Source organism: Piliocolobus tephrosceles, chromosome 3 (assembly GCF_002776525.5).
Source record: "Piliocolobus tephrosceles isolate RC106 chromosome 3, ASM277652v3, whole genome shotgun sequence".
Taxonomy (NCBI): Eukaryota; Metazoa; Chordata; class Mammalia; order Primates; family Cercopithecidae; genus Piliocolobus; species Piliocolobus tephrosceles.
The window spans coordinates 113388961-113407098 of record NC_045436.1 but is presented as its reverse complement, the minus strand read 5'-3'; the positions used below and the strand labels follow the sequence as shown (position 1 = coordinate 113407098).

The following is an 18138-nucleotide window of genomic DNA, read 5'->3' as shown; positions in this document are numbered from 1 at the left end:
GTTTATTGAGCAGCACCAAGGAACTATGAATACATCTGTACTTATGGTGCCAGGAGTTTTAGGACATATTCTTCTTAGATACTTAAATGAAACTATGGTTTCAGTGTTATGTGTTAATCTCAGACTTGCTCAATTTCATTACCAGTGTCTGATAAATAAAATTTGCAGACAAGGCAAGAAGAAGCAATTAATATTGCCTCATTCACCCCTTCTCCAGAAAAAAACCCAAACAGTTTTTTGTGTGTGTACTACTTATAATCCACAGAATGTGCTGACCCTATCATAAAGATTTATAATTGTTGGCTATGAAAATCTTTTCAGAAACAGATACAAAGAGGTATATTAATTCCATGTGGGCATATTAGGTTCCGTACTCAGTAGCCAAAAATAATTAAGTATAATCTTTCCTTTTCTAATAGTATTATCCAAAACTACTCCTTTTGTTTGAAAGCTCTTCTTGGCTAATTAGAGGAAACAGTCCTGAAATTTTAAGTCACTGTGGGTGTTTGGCATCTTAAGTTCCATGTATTTAAAATCGAATCTGCAGTATTTTCTGCTAAACTACATCTTCCCCCTCATATCCCTATTTCTGTTAGTGACAGAACTATTCTTTCAGACATCAAAAGTTCAGCCTTTTTCCCTTGTTTCTTCTCTTGTTTTAAAGTTAGATTCAAATCCTTAACATGTTCTTTGTTTCTTTTTCTCAGCTTCAACTTTCTTTTTTTGATATGGAGTCTCACTCTATGTAGCCCAGGCTGGAGTGCAATGATGCAATCTCGGCTTACTGCAACCTCCGCCTCCCGCGTTCAAGTGATTCTCCTGCTTCAGCCTCCTGAGTAGCTGGGAGTACAGGCATGCACCACCACACCCAGCTGATTTTTTGTATCGTTAGTAGAGACGGGGTTTGACCATGTTTGTCAGTCTGGTCTCGAACTCCTGACCTCGTGATCACCCGCCTCGGCTTCCCAAAGTGCTAGGATTACAGGCGTAAGCCACCGTGCCTGGCCTCAGCTTTAACTTTCAAGTCCAATCTATCACTGTCTTGATTCTTTTTGTAGAGTGTGCATGTCGTTATATTTCTACTCTTACCAATATCACCTTGGTTTAGCCCTTTTTCTTTTTATGGTAGTAAAATACAAATAACATAAAATTTACCATTTTAACCATTTAAAAGAGTATGATTCAGTGGAATTAAATACTTTCACAGTGCTGTGAAGCCATCACCATAATTTAGTTCCTGAACATTTTCATCATCCAGAAACCCCATACTCATTAAGTAGTTACTTCTCATTAACACCTCCCCCAAGCCCCAGTCAACTAATTTGCTTTCTGTTTTTATGGTTTTTGCCTACTGTAGATATTTCCTATAAAATGGAATCATACAATATGTGGTCCCTTGTGTCTGGCTTTTTTTACTTAGCATGTTTTCAGGGTTCATCCATGTTGTAGCATGTATCAGTACTTCATTCCTTTTTATGGCTGAATATCTATTGTGTGTGTATACCACATTTTATGCATTCACTTGTTGATGGATATTTGGGTTGTTTCTGCTTTCTGGGTGTTGTGAGTAATGCTGCTACGAACATTTGTGTACCAGTTTTTGTTTAAAGAGCTGTTTCAGTTCTTTTGCGTATATACCTAGGAATGGAATTGATGGATTATATAGTAATATATAATTACTATAATTCTGTTTAACTTATTGCAGAGCCAGTCCCATACTTTTCACACCAGTATTTTCCAAAACGTGGGACACTACCATGTACATTGATAATAACATTTAGTATCAGTGAATTATTCTTTTCTTAACTTCAATCACTCTGATTAATTAAATCAGGGGGAATATTATTTTTTCATTGTATTTTGTTTTATCGTTACATTTTATTTCCATGGCATGTATTACCATTTCACATGTATAGTAATGAAAGTTTACTTTTCATGCTAATATATGTAAAATAAAGTGGTATATAGAGTTTCTAAAAATATAATGAAGATCAAACAGAGAAATGTTTGAAAAAATTGTAAAGATGATATGAGAATGCCTTGAAGTTTTGGAAATACAGACCTGAGCTATTGCAGCTATTGTGCAAATCCGAACTGATTTTCATTCTCCAGTCTTTCTCACTTTCAATCAACCATTCATTCAATTCCCAGAATATTTTCCAATGACTTTGATAGGGTCACTCTCTTCTTCACAGACATTTGTTGAATCCCCATTTTGTACAGAGTAAAGTTCAAGGTTGTTTATATTTTCATGTCTTTCATCCTTCCAACCAAACAAATCTAATTATGATTCCTAAAAATCACTTTATACTTCCTACTACTGTACATTCCCTTATGTCATTCCTCTGCTGTAAATTCCTTTTCCCTTAGTTTATATTGCCGTTCAATAGATTCTGATATGCACCAGAAACTGTACTGTTGGCCTGGACTACAATGGCTTTCTTTTACACTTATGAGAGAGCAGATGTTAGGCACAGAAATAATTCATTAATTGCAATGGCAGTAAGTAGTATGATAGAAAAATAGAGAGTGTTATGGAAATAAATAAATAGGACACCTGATCTAATTGAAACTGAAGGGATGGTTTCAAAGGCTTCTTGGAGAAAATGTCATTTAAGCTGAGACCTAAGTAATTAGTAGGCGTTAGCTTAGTGAAGAAATGGACAGAGAGAATAGTATGTGCAAGGTACCAAGGTGGGGAGGATCTTGGCTCAAATATGTTAATTATTCATATTTCATATATTTATTTTGCTATGAAGAAATTTAGGTATATGTTTTCTTCTCAATAATAATGTACTGGCCTGTAATATTTAATATACTTCTTACAAATACCAATTTATCATGCAGCCTTAACTCTGTGAATTTTTTTTTGAGGCAGGCTTTTGCCCAGGCTGGAGTGCAGTGATGTGATCACAGCTGACTGCAGCCTCAACCTCCCGGACTCAAGTGATCCGTCCACCTCAGCTTCCCAAGTAGCTGAGACTACAGGCGTGTGCCACCATACCCAGCTAATTTTCATATTATTTATAGAGATGAATTTTTGCCATGTTGCTCAAGCTGGTCTTGAACTCCTGGGCTCAAGCCATTCACCTATGTCGGTCTCCCAAAGTGCTCAGATTATAGGTGTGAGCCACCATGCTCAGCCAACTATGTGAATTTTTATTTTTAAAGAGACTTAAAGAAAAATCAGTGTAAGTAGTCAAAGATTAAAGATTAGATTCAAGTCTTTTTTTTTTTTTTGAGGTGGAGTTTTGCTCTTGTTGCCCAAGCTGGAGTGCAATGGCATGATCTTGGCTTACTGCAACCTCTGCCTCCCAGGTTCAAGTGATTCTCCTGCCTCAGCCTTCCTAGTAGCTGGGATTACAGGTGCGTGCCTCTACACTCGGCTAATTTTTTGTATTTTTAGTAGAAACGGGATTTCACCATGTTAGGCAGCCTGGTCTTGAACTCCTGACCTCAGGTGATCTGCCCGCCTCGGCCTCCCAAAGTGCTGGGATTACAGGCGTGAGCCACCCCACCCAACCAGATTCAGGTCTTAAAACTATCCAGGGAATTTATATGGAAGTCCCATCTCTATATAGAAATTTATATAGATTTATATAAGAATTTATTATAAATCTATTTTGTATCTATGACCTGTATAATAATACAATATATATACCTGATTATAATTCTATAATAAATATTTTTATTTTTCAAATGTACGGGTGCCTATATAGAGAGTACTGCTGTCAGTCAAGGCTTTTGGTTACATGCAGAGAAACCAACTCTGGCTATCTTAAGGAGAAAAATAATTTAGTTGGAGATTGAAGAATCCACAGGACAATGGAGAATAAGTCTTGGAAAACGGACAAAGACCTAAGGGAGCTAGGTGATAGGAAGGACTAGCCAGAGTCATGCTACAGGAACACACATTGGGAAGCCACTACCGTAAGACTTTCATTGTTGTTGCTGCTGCTGCCAGGCTTTAAATAATTTTCCTACTCGTAGTATCTTTGTGATGCCAGTTGGAGTTCAAAGTCTAGGATAGAAACAGCATGGCTGAGTCCTTGTTGTGGCTACAGGAGAGGATCTCTCTTTTGGCCTCCCTCCAACACTCACATAAGGGATTTTCTCCAAGTAAGAACGGGGTTTGGACTATCAAGACCTTCCCCCACCGACAAAACAAACAACTGTCTTTCCCACCTACCCATTAAAATATATTTCTAAACAGTTCTGCATGATGACGGATAGGTGTATGTTTCTGAAATATAAGGCAAAATTTTTAAAGGCATCTCAAATGTCCTGGAAAGTATGTAGTTTTTTTTTTTTTTTTTTTTAAAGAAAGGTTGTGGTAGTTTATTAGAGAAAAAAATGACTTTGATTATTTAAACTAGTCTTGAGTATACCTAAATTTTATAGTATATAGGCATCAACAAAGAAATTTATTAGATTACGTATTTTTCTAAGAGACAGAATTACGAAAAGTGAAGGTGATTGCCAGATGTACATTTGTTTATTTTTCAATATTTTCCTTTGGTAGACAAAAATGTTTTGTATTTCAAATGTGTCCAAGATATTGCTATCATTTATACAAATGGATAAAAACACAAAGTACAGTAAACACACATATCCTAATTACTTCAAAACATCTCAATGAAAAACAGTTGAAAAACATCAAATTAAAACCAGTGCTACTAATTTGGTTATGAAATATGTGCACTTTTGTCAGTATCCCATAGCGTATAATTTTTTTCATAGTACATTTTATGAATTACATTTCATGAATTGGTTATAAAACAAACCAAATGATGCATAAGAATGTTTCCCTACATACTGATGTGCTACATGATATTTGGAGAAAGAAATGTGTATTTGCATGAAAAAATATCTGAGGAATGTTTTACTACACATAGATGCTTTTGACTCATAAGGGCTTGACTCCAGTAATAATGTCAATGTCTCCACTGTAACCACAGATAGTAACATAGCATAAAGATCAATGCAGAGAGATGACTTCTAGAGACAGAAATGTTCTCATAGTCACAACAGAATAGTTATAAGCATCAAATCTAGAAGGTTCTCTAGCCTACAAATGCATGAATGTATACTGCAACAAGTAACAATGTGAAAGCACTTTGTAAACTCCAGTGGTAACGAGCCTTTCTTAAGGTAGCTTTTCCTAGAAATCCATTTAATTGTTGGACTACTTTGGGCAGCGGAATTCTGATTATCGTTCATTCAGGAAGACTGTTTCTGTTTTCGGTTCTTTCACCCACCTTTCATCCTTCACATAACTGTACAAAAGATGAAAGTCACAAACCTATAGAAAAGTCTCAGTTGCCTACTGCAGAATTCTTGTCATTTCAGTAGTCACAGTTAAACTTGTTCTAGGTTTTTCAAATCCTCTTTTCCAGGACTTCATATGTTTTGATATTTTTAAAAATTCTTTCTTTCAACTTTCTGGAATAAGAAAACAAGAGTTTTATTTACCTGGACTGTTCTTATTTCCCCCAGGACATCTAAAAACATATAGTAAGAAACGGAAACTGTTACAACCAAGGACCCCTTAACAGAATATTTCACACAGGATCGTAGCAGAATCTTTCTGTAGTTGTCCACATTATTTTCTTTTCAAAAGATCTGTCTTGGATAAAACAGATTATAACATGGGAGTAATCTGGTAACTTACTTTGATTATAAGTCTTGCTTGCTTCGATTTGGTATTTAGGCATCGTTGTCCTTTATTTTCTTTCAGGGTAATACTGTTAAAAGAACATACAAAAGAGTCTTAAAGTTCAGATGCAAATACATAAACAAAAAAGCCTGCACCATTGTCATCTTCAGCAAGTTCATTACTTACATCACTTCTATTTTGTCACAGTTGTTACTTGGGTAAATTATGGAGGCTTTCTCAATATCTGCCACTTTCACTGCTTTTACTCCAGGGCCTATGCAAAGACAGCGTCCTCTTTTGAACATGGGGAAACCTAGAATAGATCAAAGCATTAGTTAGTAATGCATCTGATTGCAACAGATGGCTGTGGTTTATAACTGGTGGCGAACGTGAGCAGAATTTTCATTAAGGGTGAAGATAGTAATTTGTCAAATAGCACTTAACACAACTATTACTGGGAAAAGAGTTAAGTAAGATGTTGATTATTTCTCTTTAAATTTGTAAGCAAATCACTAAAAAACGGGATGCATGAAGGAAGTTTATTGGAGGTGAAGCTTGTTTTGCCCCCTTGATTTTATCCTCAAGTATTTTCCCAGAAAGCTTGTTAACATGATCGCTATATAAAATTTTCTTAATAGACACTTAAAACTGTTGCTAAAGGCTCTTGCCAGATATTCTAGCCAGATCAAAAATTCCATGAAGTTCATAATTTCTAGTTTCGATAATCATCTCTAGTACCTTAAACACGTCCATCATTTCTGTGCTAAAGCTGTATAACTTCTAATCTGTGAGATTAAATATAACTTTATCATGTCTTTTAGGATAAAAGTGGAAGAAAAGACATTTGAAACATTAGAAAAGGAACTTATAGGTTGAGAAATAAAAAGTCCTGCTTACCTTGAACAACCGTAGCACACAATATCATAGCTAAGGCTATAGCCATGCCCTTCACACTCATGTTTGTATTTTGCTGCTGCTGCGGTTGCTGCCACTGCTGCTGCTACTTCAGCTTTGCTACTCTTCTTGGAAGGAGTAGAAATGCTGAACATGAAAGGAAATTGACAATTGGTATATATAAAGCATTTTATACACCCACAATCCTTTTATGGCACAGGAATTTCCCTCTTTGAGTCATGCACCTTTCTTGCTTCCAAGAGTTTCTGTTTTGTTCTCTTCTAAATGCTCCTGTCCCTTCCTATTTGTAGTAGTGTTGAAAGTGATAAGAATGTGAAAACACTGTGTAAACCCAGATGGTAACCAGCCTTTTTAAGGTAGCTTTTCCTAGAAATCTGTTTAATTGTGGTGGGCAGCAGAATTCTGATTGTCATTCATTCAGGAAGACTGTGTTTCTGTTTTTGGTCCTTTCACCCACCCTTCATCCTTCACATAACTATACAAAAGAATATTCTGAGAAGCTTTTTTTTATCATCTAACTTTTTCTTTCCAGTTCAAACTCTTATGATAGATAAGCCTATATTATTTGACACCAGATGACCTTTTCATATTTTTGCCTGTAAATGAGTGCCTAAAGAAGTTTCCCTGTGTTTCTGTATTTATGTCCATATTGTTTTGCATTTTCAACAATTTTTACTTTATATATTTTATTTATTTTGTTTTGCTTTATTTTATTTTTAAATTAAATTTAATTTTATTATTTTGTTTTATAATTATTTTATTCTGCGAAGCTTTTATTACAGGCAGATGGCAGGGGGCTCAGTCCTTTCGCAGCTGCTTTCCTCATGGCGGTCAGGATATTGTTCAGCTCCTCCTGCCTTCTCTTGGGGCAGATGTTTGTCCCTACCCTTTTCTTGATGAATTTGAGGGCCCGTTTGACCTTGGAGACCTTCAGTAACTCCATGCCACACCACTCGTTAGGGGTGAAGCCACATACCTCTGGGATCATGTCCCACACAAACTTAGTGTGTTTGGTCAGGCGCCTACAGTGGCTGTGCCTGGGCTTGTTCACGTTCTTGGTCACCTTGTGGCCCTTATTGAGGCCCACTATAGGGTAGTGCAGAGTCATGGCTTCTGCCCTCCAATGGTGGCCATGGCGGAAAACTACTTTATAAATATTTTAGCACTGTTACTTAGTACATGAAGTTGTATGAGTTGTGTTAGGGATCATAAAAAAGTGATCCTCTTTCCTCATGTGATAGTTTTACCTCTGAGATTCTACTTTGATGTAATTCCTATCTTTTTTTGTCTTTATCTTTTCCTGTTAAGCTTCCTAAATCTTTAAGTGTGTCACTTGTAGACATTTAAGAAAATCACATCCAAGGAGCTTTCTAATGGGTAAGCTTAATAAAATACATTTACTGTTTAGCTGGTTATCTGTAATGTTTAAAATGCTTCCTTGCTGATTCTTTATGTTTTCTTTGATTTCTTCCTAACTTTAAATATGTTTTATTTAAGTTTTTGAAGCAATTTTTTTTTTTTTTTTTAATGAGATAGGTCTTACTCTGTCACCATTCTGGAGTCGAGTGGCACAATCGCAGCTCACTGCAGCCCTGAACTCCTGGCCTCAAGCAGTCCTCCTGCCTTGGTCTCCCAAAGTGCTAGGATTACTGGGATGAGCCACGGTGCTTGGCCTTCCTTAAGTAATTTGAAAGGAATACACTGTATTACATTTTGATATTCTTAAAATTATTTTAAAAGATTTTTACCTGAATTTTTCTAATTATTTACGTCAACCATCAATAATTTTTTTTAGCTCCTATCTTTGTAACATGAGAAAATCACTGTAACTTGCTTTCAAGAATTTTTCTCCTATTTCCTAGTTTTACCAATAAAAGTTGGTATAATCTGGGAATTTATAGCTGGTTTTTATTACTTTTAGATTATTATTTTATCTTATTCAACCTTTTTTTTTGAGAATTACCATTTGCGTTTTATCTTTAAATTATATATTTATTTAGATGTACTCCTGCATTTAAATTCTTTAACAACCATGACTAATCTTTAAAACCTCTGAAAGTCTTTACAGTAGTCACCCATTAAATGAGAAATTCTAGAAATAATTCATAAGTTTTAAATTGTGCACTTTTCTGAGTAGCATGATGAAATCTCACATCATCTTGCTCCATGACTTCATCCCATCACATAGACATTTTATCATCTCACAGCATCACTAGAAGAGTGAGTACAGTACAATAAGATATTTGAAGAGAGACTACACAGTCACTTAACTTTATTACAGAATACTGTTGTAATTGTTCTATATGTGACTACTGATGCTGTTACTGTGGCTAATGTATAAATCAAACTTTTTTATAGATATATATGTATAGAAAAAACTACAATATATACAGGGCTCAGTACTGTCTGCAGTTTCAGGCATTCATTGGGGGTCTTGGAACATATCCCCCAAAGATAAGGTGGGGGGGGCTAGTGTATTTTAATTAATTTCCAAGTAACTGGAATATTCTTTCCCTCTTTTCCATTAATTCATTTAACATATGTAAATAGAGACTAATTTTTCCTTAGGAATATGGGTAAAGTAAAAGGAATATGTTCTTGGAGCTCATAAATCCTTATCTGCTATTATTTTTTAATGTTGCTTTTCATTTTCTCAGCATTAGAAACACAGTAGAGCATAGTTAGTAGGGGAGGCTCTGAGTCAGTCTGTGTTCAAATCCACACTCGATTATTTATTTATTTTTGAGATGGATTCTTGCTCTGTAGCCCAGGCTGGAGTGCAGTGGTGTGATCTTGGCTCACCACAGCCTCTGCCTCCTGGATGCAAGTGATTCTCCTGCCTCAGCCTCCCAAGCAGCTGGGATTACAGGTGTGCACCACCACGCCTGGCTAATTTTTATAGTTTTAGTAGAGATGGTGTTTCACCATGTTGGCCAGGCTGGTCTCGAACTCCTAACCTCAGGTGATCCTGCCGCTTCAGCCTCCCAAAGTGCTGAGGTTACCGGCGTGAGCCACTGTGCCCAGCCCACATTCAATTATTTATGAACAAGTTACCTCAACTTTTTGAGGCTGTTTTCTCATCTATAGACTGGGGATAATAATAGTACCTTTTTTTTTTCTTTTGAGATGGCGTTTCTCTGTGTCACCCAGGCTATAGTGCAGTGGCGTGATCTCGGCTTACTGCAACCTCTGCTTCCTGGGTTCAAGCGATTCTCCTGCTTCAGCCTCCCAAGTAGCTGGGATTACAGGCATGTATCATCACGCCCGGCTAATTTTTGTATTTTTAGTAGAGATGGGGTTTCACCATGTTGGCCAGGCTGGTCTCAACCCCCTTTTTCATAGGGCTGTTGTAAACTAGGTATTAAAAGAGGTAATGCATATTAACCATTTAGAAAAATATGTGGCACTTGAAATGTATTAACTGCTGTTAGTATTATCAGTGTCCTTTTCTGAATTGGCATACCACATCTAGCTTGTTTTCAGCTGTTTTTCAGCATTAACACAAACACAACCAGTTAATAAAAGATTAGTTGACATTGTTATAGCATATAAAATATTTTAAATTATAATAACCATGAATATAAAAATAGCACACTAATCATAAAAATCACTTACAGAAAGTGCATGAATGCAATAGCATAGTTCAAATAATACAGACAATAGTGAATATTTCTGCTTACTAGCTAAAGTTGTGTTGTCATATAGCTTTGGTGTAAGAGAATTTCTTAAATAGAGATTCTTAATTAATTTTTTTAAAAGACCCTGGAAATTGATATTATTAAACATATTTTTACATTATACTATTTTAAATAGAAAATAGACATAATTCAAATTTACATAAAACATGACTAAACTCTTCCTTTTGCCTTCACGTGTGAATTACTACTTAGCTGTGTAGAAAAACTTGGATCACAATTTTCTCCTTCAGTACTCTGCTGAGAGTCCTGGAATGTATCCCCCAAGGATAACGAGGGGACTACTGTATTTTATTTTCTAGTGTTTTATTTTCTTCCTTACTGCAAAGGTAATATCTGATATATTTTAAAAAATTAGAGCTGGGCATGGTGGCTCACGCCTGTAATCCCAGCAGTTCAGGAGGCCGAGGCAGGTGGATCACTTGAGGTCAGGAGTTCGAGACCAGCCTGGCCAACATGGTGAAACCCTGTCTCTTCTAAAAATACAAAAATTAGCTGGGTGTGGTGGTGCATGCCTGTAATTCCAGCTACTTGGAAGGTTGAGGCAGGAGAATCGCTTGAACCCAGGAGGCGGAAGTTGCAGCCAACCAAGATTGCATCACTGCACTCCAGTGTAGGTGACACAGTGAGACTCCATCTCAAAAAAACAAAAAGCTAAACATTAGAACATATGTAATAAGAAGAACCATACCACCAGAGATGACCACTATTTTAGTTTTCTTCCCTCTGGATGGATACACACATACACTGGATACACACACACACACACATTTCACCTAAGAAGTGCTATATCAGACTATTTCAGGTTCCCCCACGCTGCCCAGCCATGTGTCAGGGACTATAAAGATACTTCAGAGGAGACAGAGGAGAAGACAGGGAGAAAAAAAAATTCTTCCTTTTCTTCTGTGACGAAGACTACTGCATAATCTTTCTCACAGAGGCTGCTGCTTGTGTATGACCCTTGAGGAGGGGCCTATCCCTTGCCCATGTAGACACATCTTTGCTTTTCCTCAGAGCTAAATCACAGTTTGAAAACTGAGGGAGGTTTATTTAGTTCTTTACTTCTTCAGGTGATAGATCCAAGATTATGCAGAGTAAGGAGAGGGATTGGTTTTGTGCTGTAACCTTTTCACTTCATCTCCTTGAACCACAAAATAAGCCTAATTAGGCTTTAGCAGGTGCTAATATGGTTGCTCTCTCCTTCTATAACACTCTCTCCCTCTTTACTGCTCTTCCTCCCAGTGTTCCTGCCTTAGAGTTTCCTGGAAAGCACTACTCTTTTCTACAGTAGTTCATTTGTTCATTTACTCATTCATTCAGCAAGTGTTTATTTTAGATGTCTGTCACAGGTCTGGCACTCTTTTGGGTATTAGAGATAGAACAGTGAACAAAACTCACCAAGTTCTTTCCATGTGTTGCAAATTTCAGAACTTTCTGCCTTATTGTAGAAGTTAGTCTGCCTGATTTCTGCTGGCTCTGTAGATGTGTGGGGTCAGACGTGTCTTCAGGATTGTGACTTGTTCTGGCTCTATACTCTCTGATATCACGTGAGGAAGATTACCTTCTTTCACAGCATCTCCTCATCTGGTGAGCCTGAGAGATCCCTGTTTTTTGTATTTTTATAATATGGTTTTTCTAGCATGGAATGCACTTTCCTCTCTTTTGAATCCTTTCCTTCCTTTTAGTCTTGATGTCTTCATGAAGCCTTTTTCATTACATCGTGGTGTCTTCTTGTCCTTTATACTTTGTAGAACTTACTGTCTTTTCTAACTTTATCCAGTAGAAATATAATGCAACGCATGTACATAATTTTAAATATTCCGATAGCCACATTTAGAAACTGAAAAGAAACAGATGAAATTAATTTATATTTTCTATAATTAAGCACGAAAATATATTATCATTTCAATGTGTAGTCAATGTGGATATAAAAATATTAAACAAAATATTTTACCTTTTATTACTAAGTCTTCAAATTGAACTAGCTACATTTCAGATGCTTGATAATAACGTGTTTAGTGGCTACCATATTGGACAGTGAAGGTCTAGTTATTCATTTGGCATGTATTATATGCTGACTTCATACTTATTTTAAACTAAAGCTGAGGTTGGAGAGGCAGAGAGATAACTGTCAAACTCCTATAAATTTCCCTAGTTGCTTTCTTCTTTCTCTAAGTCATTATATCTCATTGCTCTTTTTCTTTGATTAAATGCAAAAAAGATCAGATACATTCTCTGTGTTCTTAGTAGTGTTGGCCTTTTTTGTTGTTTCCAGAATTGGACTATTTAATTTTATTTTCCCAGGTTCACCCGCTTAAATAAGCTTTGCTTTTAATTTAAAGACATAGGAGCATCCCAGGAAATGATGGAATCCAGTTTCCATAAGTAATCAGCCTTTCAGCTTAAAAAATCTGTAATCTGTGATTCTTCTGAAATTTTATTAATGCTCCCAAATTAGCCAATTACTGTAGAATTTTAAAATGTTTCCAAGTTAGAAGAGATTAATGTAAGCTATTTAAAAATAATTTCCAACTCACCATTCACCAGGTCTCTGAATAATATATTGCCTGACAAAAGAAAAAAAGGTAGTATCAAGGATATTTTGTTCAGTTAAGTTAGTGAAAAGTGGGTTACAAATGGATACTAATGTTTCCATTTATTATAAACGAGTATGATTTAAAAGAATCCTGTTTTGAGTGTTAGAAGGCAAGTGACTCACTCCTAGGGAAGAGGTTGCCAGGCATGTAATAGACACTTAAAATAATGTAGATAGACTGAACAGATTAATGTAGAATCCTAAATTCTTAAAAGTACAGTAGTATAGTACCTGATGTTCTTTTTTACAGGGACTTAGGCATGCCAATGAATTTAGGGAGCTGCCAGTGGGTTTTTTTTTTTTTTTTTTTTTTTTTGAGAGCTCTTAAATAGAATACTACTGTGAGTTTCTTATAATATTATTAAAATAATTGTCCCAGAAATTAGACAGATTCTGCAGGCTATATTAAAGGTAGCCATTAGGCACTGGGTAAGGCTCTATTTTTTCCCCCAAAACTTGGAGTAAATTGTATAAATAACATTCAAATCATTAAGACATTGAGGAATAGTGCATGTTTTATTGCCACTGAAAAGAGTTTCAAAGTGACGATGAATTTTTGTTTTAGACCTGCTCTGTTGCCCAGGCTGGAGTGCAATGGCGCGATCTCGGCTGTCCACAGCGTCTACCTCCCAGGCACAAATCATCTTCCCACCTCAGCCTCCTGAGTAGCTGGGACTATGGGAAGACACCTCCACAGCCAGCTAATGTTTTTGTATTTCTGGTAGAAATAGGGTTTCACCGTGTTGCCCAGGCTGGTCTTGAATTCCCGGGCCCAAGTGGTCTTCCCACCTCAGCCTCCCAAAGTGCTGGGATTACTGGCATAAGCCACTGTACCTGGCTGACAATGAATTTTAAATAAGGATGTTTCTGAGTTTATGTTGTATCTCTCTTTTTTTTTTTTTTTTTTTTTTTTGAGACAGAGTTTCACTCTTGCTGCCAGGGCTGGAGTGGAGTGCAATAGCGTGATCTCAGCTCACTGCAACCTCTGCCTGCTGGGTTCAAGCCTTTCTCCAGCTTCAGCCTGCCAAGTAGCTGGGATTACGGGCGCCCGCTAATTAGCCCAGCTAATTTTTTTTGTATTTTTATTAGAGACGGGGTTTCGCCATACTCATGCCTGTAATCTCAGCACTTTGGGAGGCTTAGATAGGCAGATCACCTGAGGTCAGGATTTCGAGACCAGCCTGGCCAATATGCTTTATCTCCTTCTGGGACTTTGACATAAGAAGAGATTTGCAAAGGTTGTACTCTGCTAATGTAGTCTGGTATTTGAGAATGAGATATACCAGCGCTCACATTTTATAGGACGACTTCATCCTTGATATTTGCTACCCCAAACATTGCAGTCTCAAGTGCACACACAAAAGAAGGGCCAGTTTTCAGTGACTACCCTATCACCATATGGACCTTCTCATGCTTGAGAGTGCCACTGGTGGCCATCTACCTTTCCTTGTCAGTATACATTTGGGGGATACAAATATAATTTTGTTACATTGATATATTGCATAGTGGTGAAATTAGGGCTTTTAGTGTATCCATCACCAGAATAATGTACATTGTACCCATTAAGTAGTTTGTCATCATCCACCACCCCCAACCCTTCCAAGTCTCCATTGTCTATCATTCCATACTCTATGTCTATGTGTACACATTATTTAGCTCCCACTTGTAAGTGAAAACGTGTGTGTACCCAATTTCTTTTTTCTTTTTTTTTTTTTTTTAAGACAGAGTCAAAAAAAAAAAAAAAAAAAAAAGGCAGAGTCTTGCTCTGTCACCCAGGCTGGAGTGCAGGGGCACGATCTTGGCTTGCTGCAACTCCTGCCTCCCAGATTCAAGCAATTCTCGTGCCTCAGCCTCCCAAGTTGCTAGGATTACAGGCCTGTGTCACCGCACCAGGCTAATTTTTGTATTTTTAGTAGAGACGGGGTTTCACCATGTTGGCAAGGCTGGTCTCAAACTCCTGGTCTTAAGCCATCCACCTTTCTCGGCCTCCCAAAATGCTGGGATTATAGACACGAACCCCTGCGCCCAGCTGGTGTGTACCAAATTTCTGATGTTAAAGGAAAGGCAGTTATTTGTTCTCTGAAAGTTGAGCACAAAAAGAAGAAATAAGCTTTAGTTTCCAGTGGTTAAGGATTTGAAAAATAGTTACTGGTAGTTCAGTTTACTTTGCTTTTTAACTCTGCCTATTCATGCTGATCACATACAGGTTATCTCTATCTTGTTACTGGAATTGGATCGTTTCTCATTGGCTTAATTAAATTTATTGCGCAGGAGGAGTCTTCTTGAAACATTTAAGCTATACCTGATTTATTAACTACAGCTCTGTCATTTTCTTATAAATTAATTAAGAGTTTGATCTACCATTCCTCTTCTGAAAAGAAAACCGTGTTTCTCTACCTTTTTGGTAGAAGAGTATTTAAAAAAACAGCTATTATTTGTCTCTTTTTTCAACCTGGCAAAGCACAGTATATAAATATTGTTTGTTTTCTCTCTAACCAAATTTAATTGCCTTGGAATGTTACTTTTTACATTTAGTTAAGAAGCGGGGTCATGGGACAGCAGCAATGAAAATCACAAGAATTCCTTTCTGGGATGAAACGGGAGTGAAAGGCGTCTCAAAGGTCTGACAGTGTAACTCCGAGACCCAAGCCTCCCTGGAAAACAGAAAATGCAAAAGAAGATTAGAGCAGAAGACTAAATGTGGAACAATTTGGGATGAATAAAATCTGACGGTCCTGGTGAGAAAGCAATTAAGAAAGCTAGAGAAGGTGTCTAGAGCCCCATTTAATTTACATTTCATTGAATAACAGGAGAATGCTTATTGTGAGACTTGTTAAAACTTGTATTTTGTGGCCGGGCGCGGTGGCTCAAGCCTGTAATCCCAGCACTTTGGGAGGCCGAGACGGGCGGATCACGAGGTCAGGAGATCGAGACCATCCTGGCTAACACGGTGAAACCCCGTCTCTACTAAAAATACAAAAACTAGCCGGGCGAGGTGGCGGGCGCCTGTAGTCCCAGCTACTCGGGAGGCTGAGGCAGGAGAATGGCGTGAACCCGGGAGGCAGAGCTTGCAGTGAGCTGAGATCCGGCCACTGCACTCCAGTCCTGGCGACAGAGCGAGACTCCGCCTCAAAAAAAAAAAAAAAAAAAAAAAAAAAAAAAAAAAAAAAAAACTTGTATTTTGTTGGTAAAGTTTATCCTCTATTTCCCCATCATGATTTGTAGTGGTAACCCTTAGAAAATTACAGAACAGGCTGGGCGCAGTGGCTCACGCTTGTAATCCCAGCACTTTGGGAGGCCAAGGCAGGCGGATCACAAGGTCAGGAGTTCAAGACCAGCCTGGCCAATATGGTGGAACCCTGTCTCTACTAAAAATACAAAAATTAGCCGGGCGTGGTGGCGGGCGCCTGTAGTCCCAGCTACTTGGGAGGCTGAGGCAGGAGAATTGCCTGAACCCGGAGGCAGAGGTTGCAGTGAGCCAAGATCGTGCCACTACACTGCAGTCTGGGTGACAGAGCGAGACTGTGTCTCAAAAAAAAAAAAAGAAAAGAAAAGAAAAAATTTCAGAACAGCCAATATTTATTCCAGGGACTGGATAAAAAGGGAGAAGCCTGTGTTCTTTTCTGCATTTAGCTGTGATGAACAGAATCTCTGATCTGAGGCAGTAACTGATGTCAGTGCAATAGGTAGCCAGCAGGTCAACTCCTGTCCCTAAGGATTTTATACCAGATGAAGGTCTTGGGACCTTCCAGAGGAAACAGAAAAGGATAGAGAAGGAGGCAGTGATACTACTTTAAGACTTCGGTGACAGTGCTGCTCCCTCAGTGCCATCCCTCTACCCCACTGCCTTTCTCCTTCTTTAGTTTTTGTTTTAAATAATTTCCTAGAGTCCCAGTAACCCTAAGTGTTATTTCTCTGCTCATTCTAGGTCCCTTTGCTTCCAGAACCTTTGAAGTTTGAGTTTACATTTTTGGAAGGATGCCAGGGATTAGCCCAGTTAGTAAGTCAAGCTTCTAAGGGTTAAACGAGTGGAGGGAGACTTTTTACCTCTACCTGTGGGGTCTTCCCAAAATCTGATGAATATGCAGAGCCCAAAGCTGAGTCTGGAAAGTCAAAGAGGCCTGTGAACATATTCTAAAACTAAGGACTCCGAAAATAGGTCTTAAAAGCCAGGAATCAAGGGTTAGGGGAAGAGAAAAAGAGTTGCAGATTTAGAATAAGGGGGCAGCAGACCTGGAAATTGCCAAGAAGCAGCATTATAGCTTAGTAGCATCAGAGTAATGGGAGGATGGGGTGGGGGTGGACGATGTGTGCGAAGAGACCAGGAAAGGTGCAAAGTTCCTGTTGCCTATCAGGCTGAGGAGGAGAAATAAATGTATTCCTGACATCTCACGTTGAGATTTAGAATACTTTTCTCTCTAGAAAAAAAATACATACTAGATTAGGTTTCTAGGCTAGCCTGCTAAAATAGTTTCCTCATAATGAACTTGAAATACAGATTCTAAGTATCATGAGAAAAATTTTGGTAGAAAACAGTGGGTTATCAAATGAACTTTCGAATTAGGTTCCACTAATAAGAGGGGAATCACCTGTCAATTAGAATTAAAGAAGAGTTAGCCATACTTTAGCATTTTATCATGGCTTACACATATTTATTAGGATTACTTACTATTACTTAAACAGTTTAAAAAATAATAGTGACACTTTTGAAGAGTATTGATTAGTTATTTTATCAAATATCCCTCAATTTGTCTTATCTGATATTTTCTCATAATTGGAATAAGGTTTTGTATTTTTGGCGTGAAAACTACAAAATTATGTTTTCTTTTCAGTGTGTTGTATCAGGGTTCATAATATTGATATGTGTTATTATTAGTGATGTTTACCTTGATTATTTTATTACATTTGCCATCTACTAGGAAATACCTTATAGGTTGGAGGAGACTTAGGAGAAATAACTAAATGCAATGTGGGTTCTTATAGGAACCTAGAAAAAGGACATTAGTGGCAAAATTGGTGAAATTAAAATAAGGTCTGAAGTTTAGTTAACAATATTCCAATGTTCCAATTGGTTCCAAGTACCAACGTTCATTTCCTGTTCTAGATAATTGTACTGTGGTCATAAAAGATGTTAACACTAGGGGAAGAGGAGTGAAGGAAATAAGGGTACTATCTGTACTATTTTCTGTAAATCTAATATTAACTCAAAATAAAAAGTTAAAAACTAACGCTATGTAACACTTACATAGTGCTTCCTATTTACCACATGTACTCTG

The 18138-nt window shown here is 37.5% G+C and overlaps 2 protein-coding genes and 1 pseudogene across 5 annotated transcripts in view; 1 reads left to right on the top strand and 2 right to left on the bottom strand.

Moving 5' to 3' along the window:
* ART3 (ADP-ribosyltransferase 3) overlaps positions 1 to 18138 on the top strand; it is a 105975-nt gene that overhangs the window by 19521 nt on the left and 68316 nt on the right. The window lies entirely within an intron of this gene.
* CXCL11 (C-X-C motif chemokine ligand 11) lies at positions 4320 to 6830 on the bottom strand. 2 transcript variants are annotated; one of them, XM_023222567.1, is made up of 4 exons: positions 6554 to 6830; positions 5843 to 5969; positions 5672 to 5744; positions 4320 to 5442 (listed from the first exon to the last, which is right to left on the bottom strand). In XM_023222567.1, the coding sequence occupies exons 1-4, from the start codon at positions 6612 to 6614 to the stop codon at positions 5419 to 5421; spliced, it is 285 nt and encodes a 94-aa protein (XP_023078335.1). In that variant the 5' UTR covers positions 6615 to 6830; the 3' UTR covers positions 4320 to 5418. The 2 variants fall into 2 exon arrangements, with proteins under 2 accessions (XP_023078335.1, XP_023078334.1); XM_023222566.2 differs by having other exon boundaries at positions 4320 to 5438; positions 6554 to 6703.
* LOC111549364 lies at positions 7329 to 7679 on the bottom strand (annotated as a pseudogene).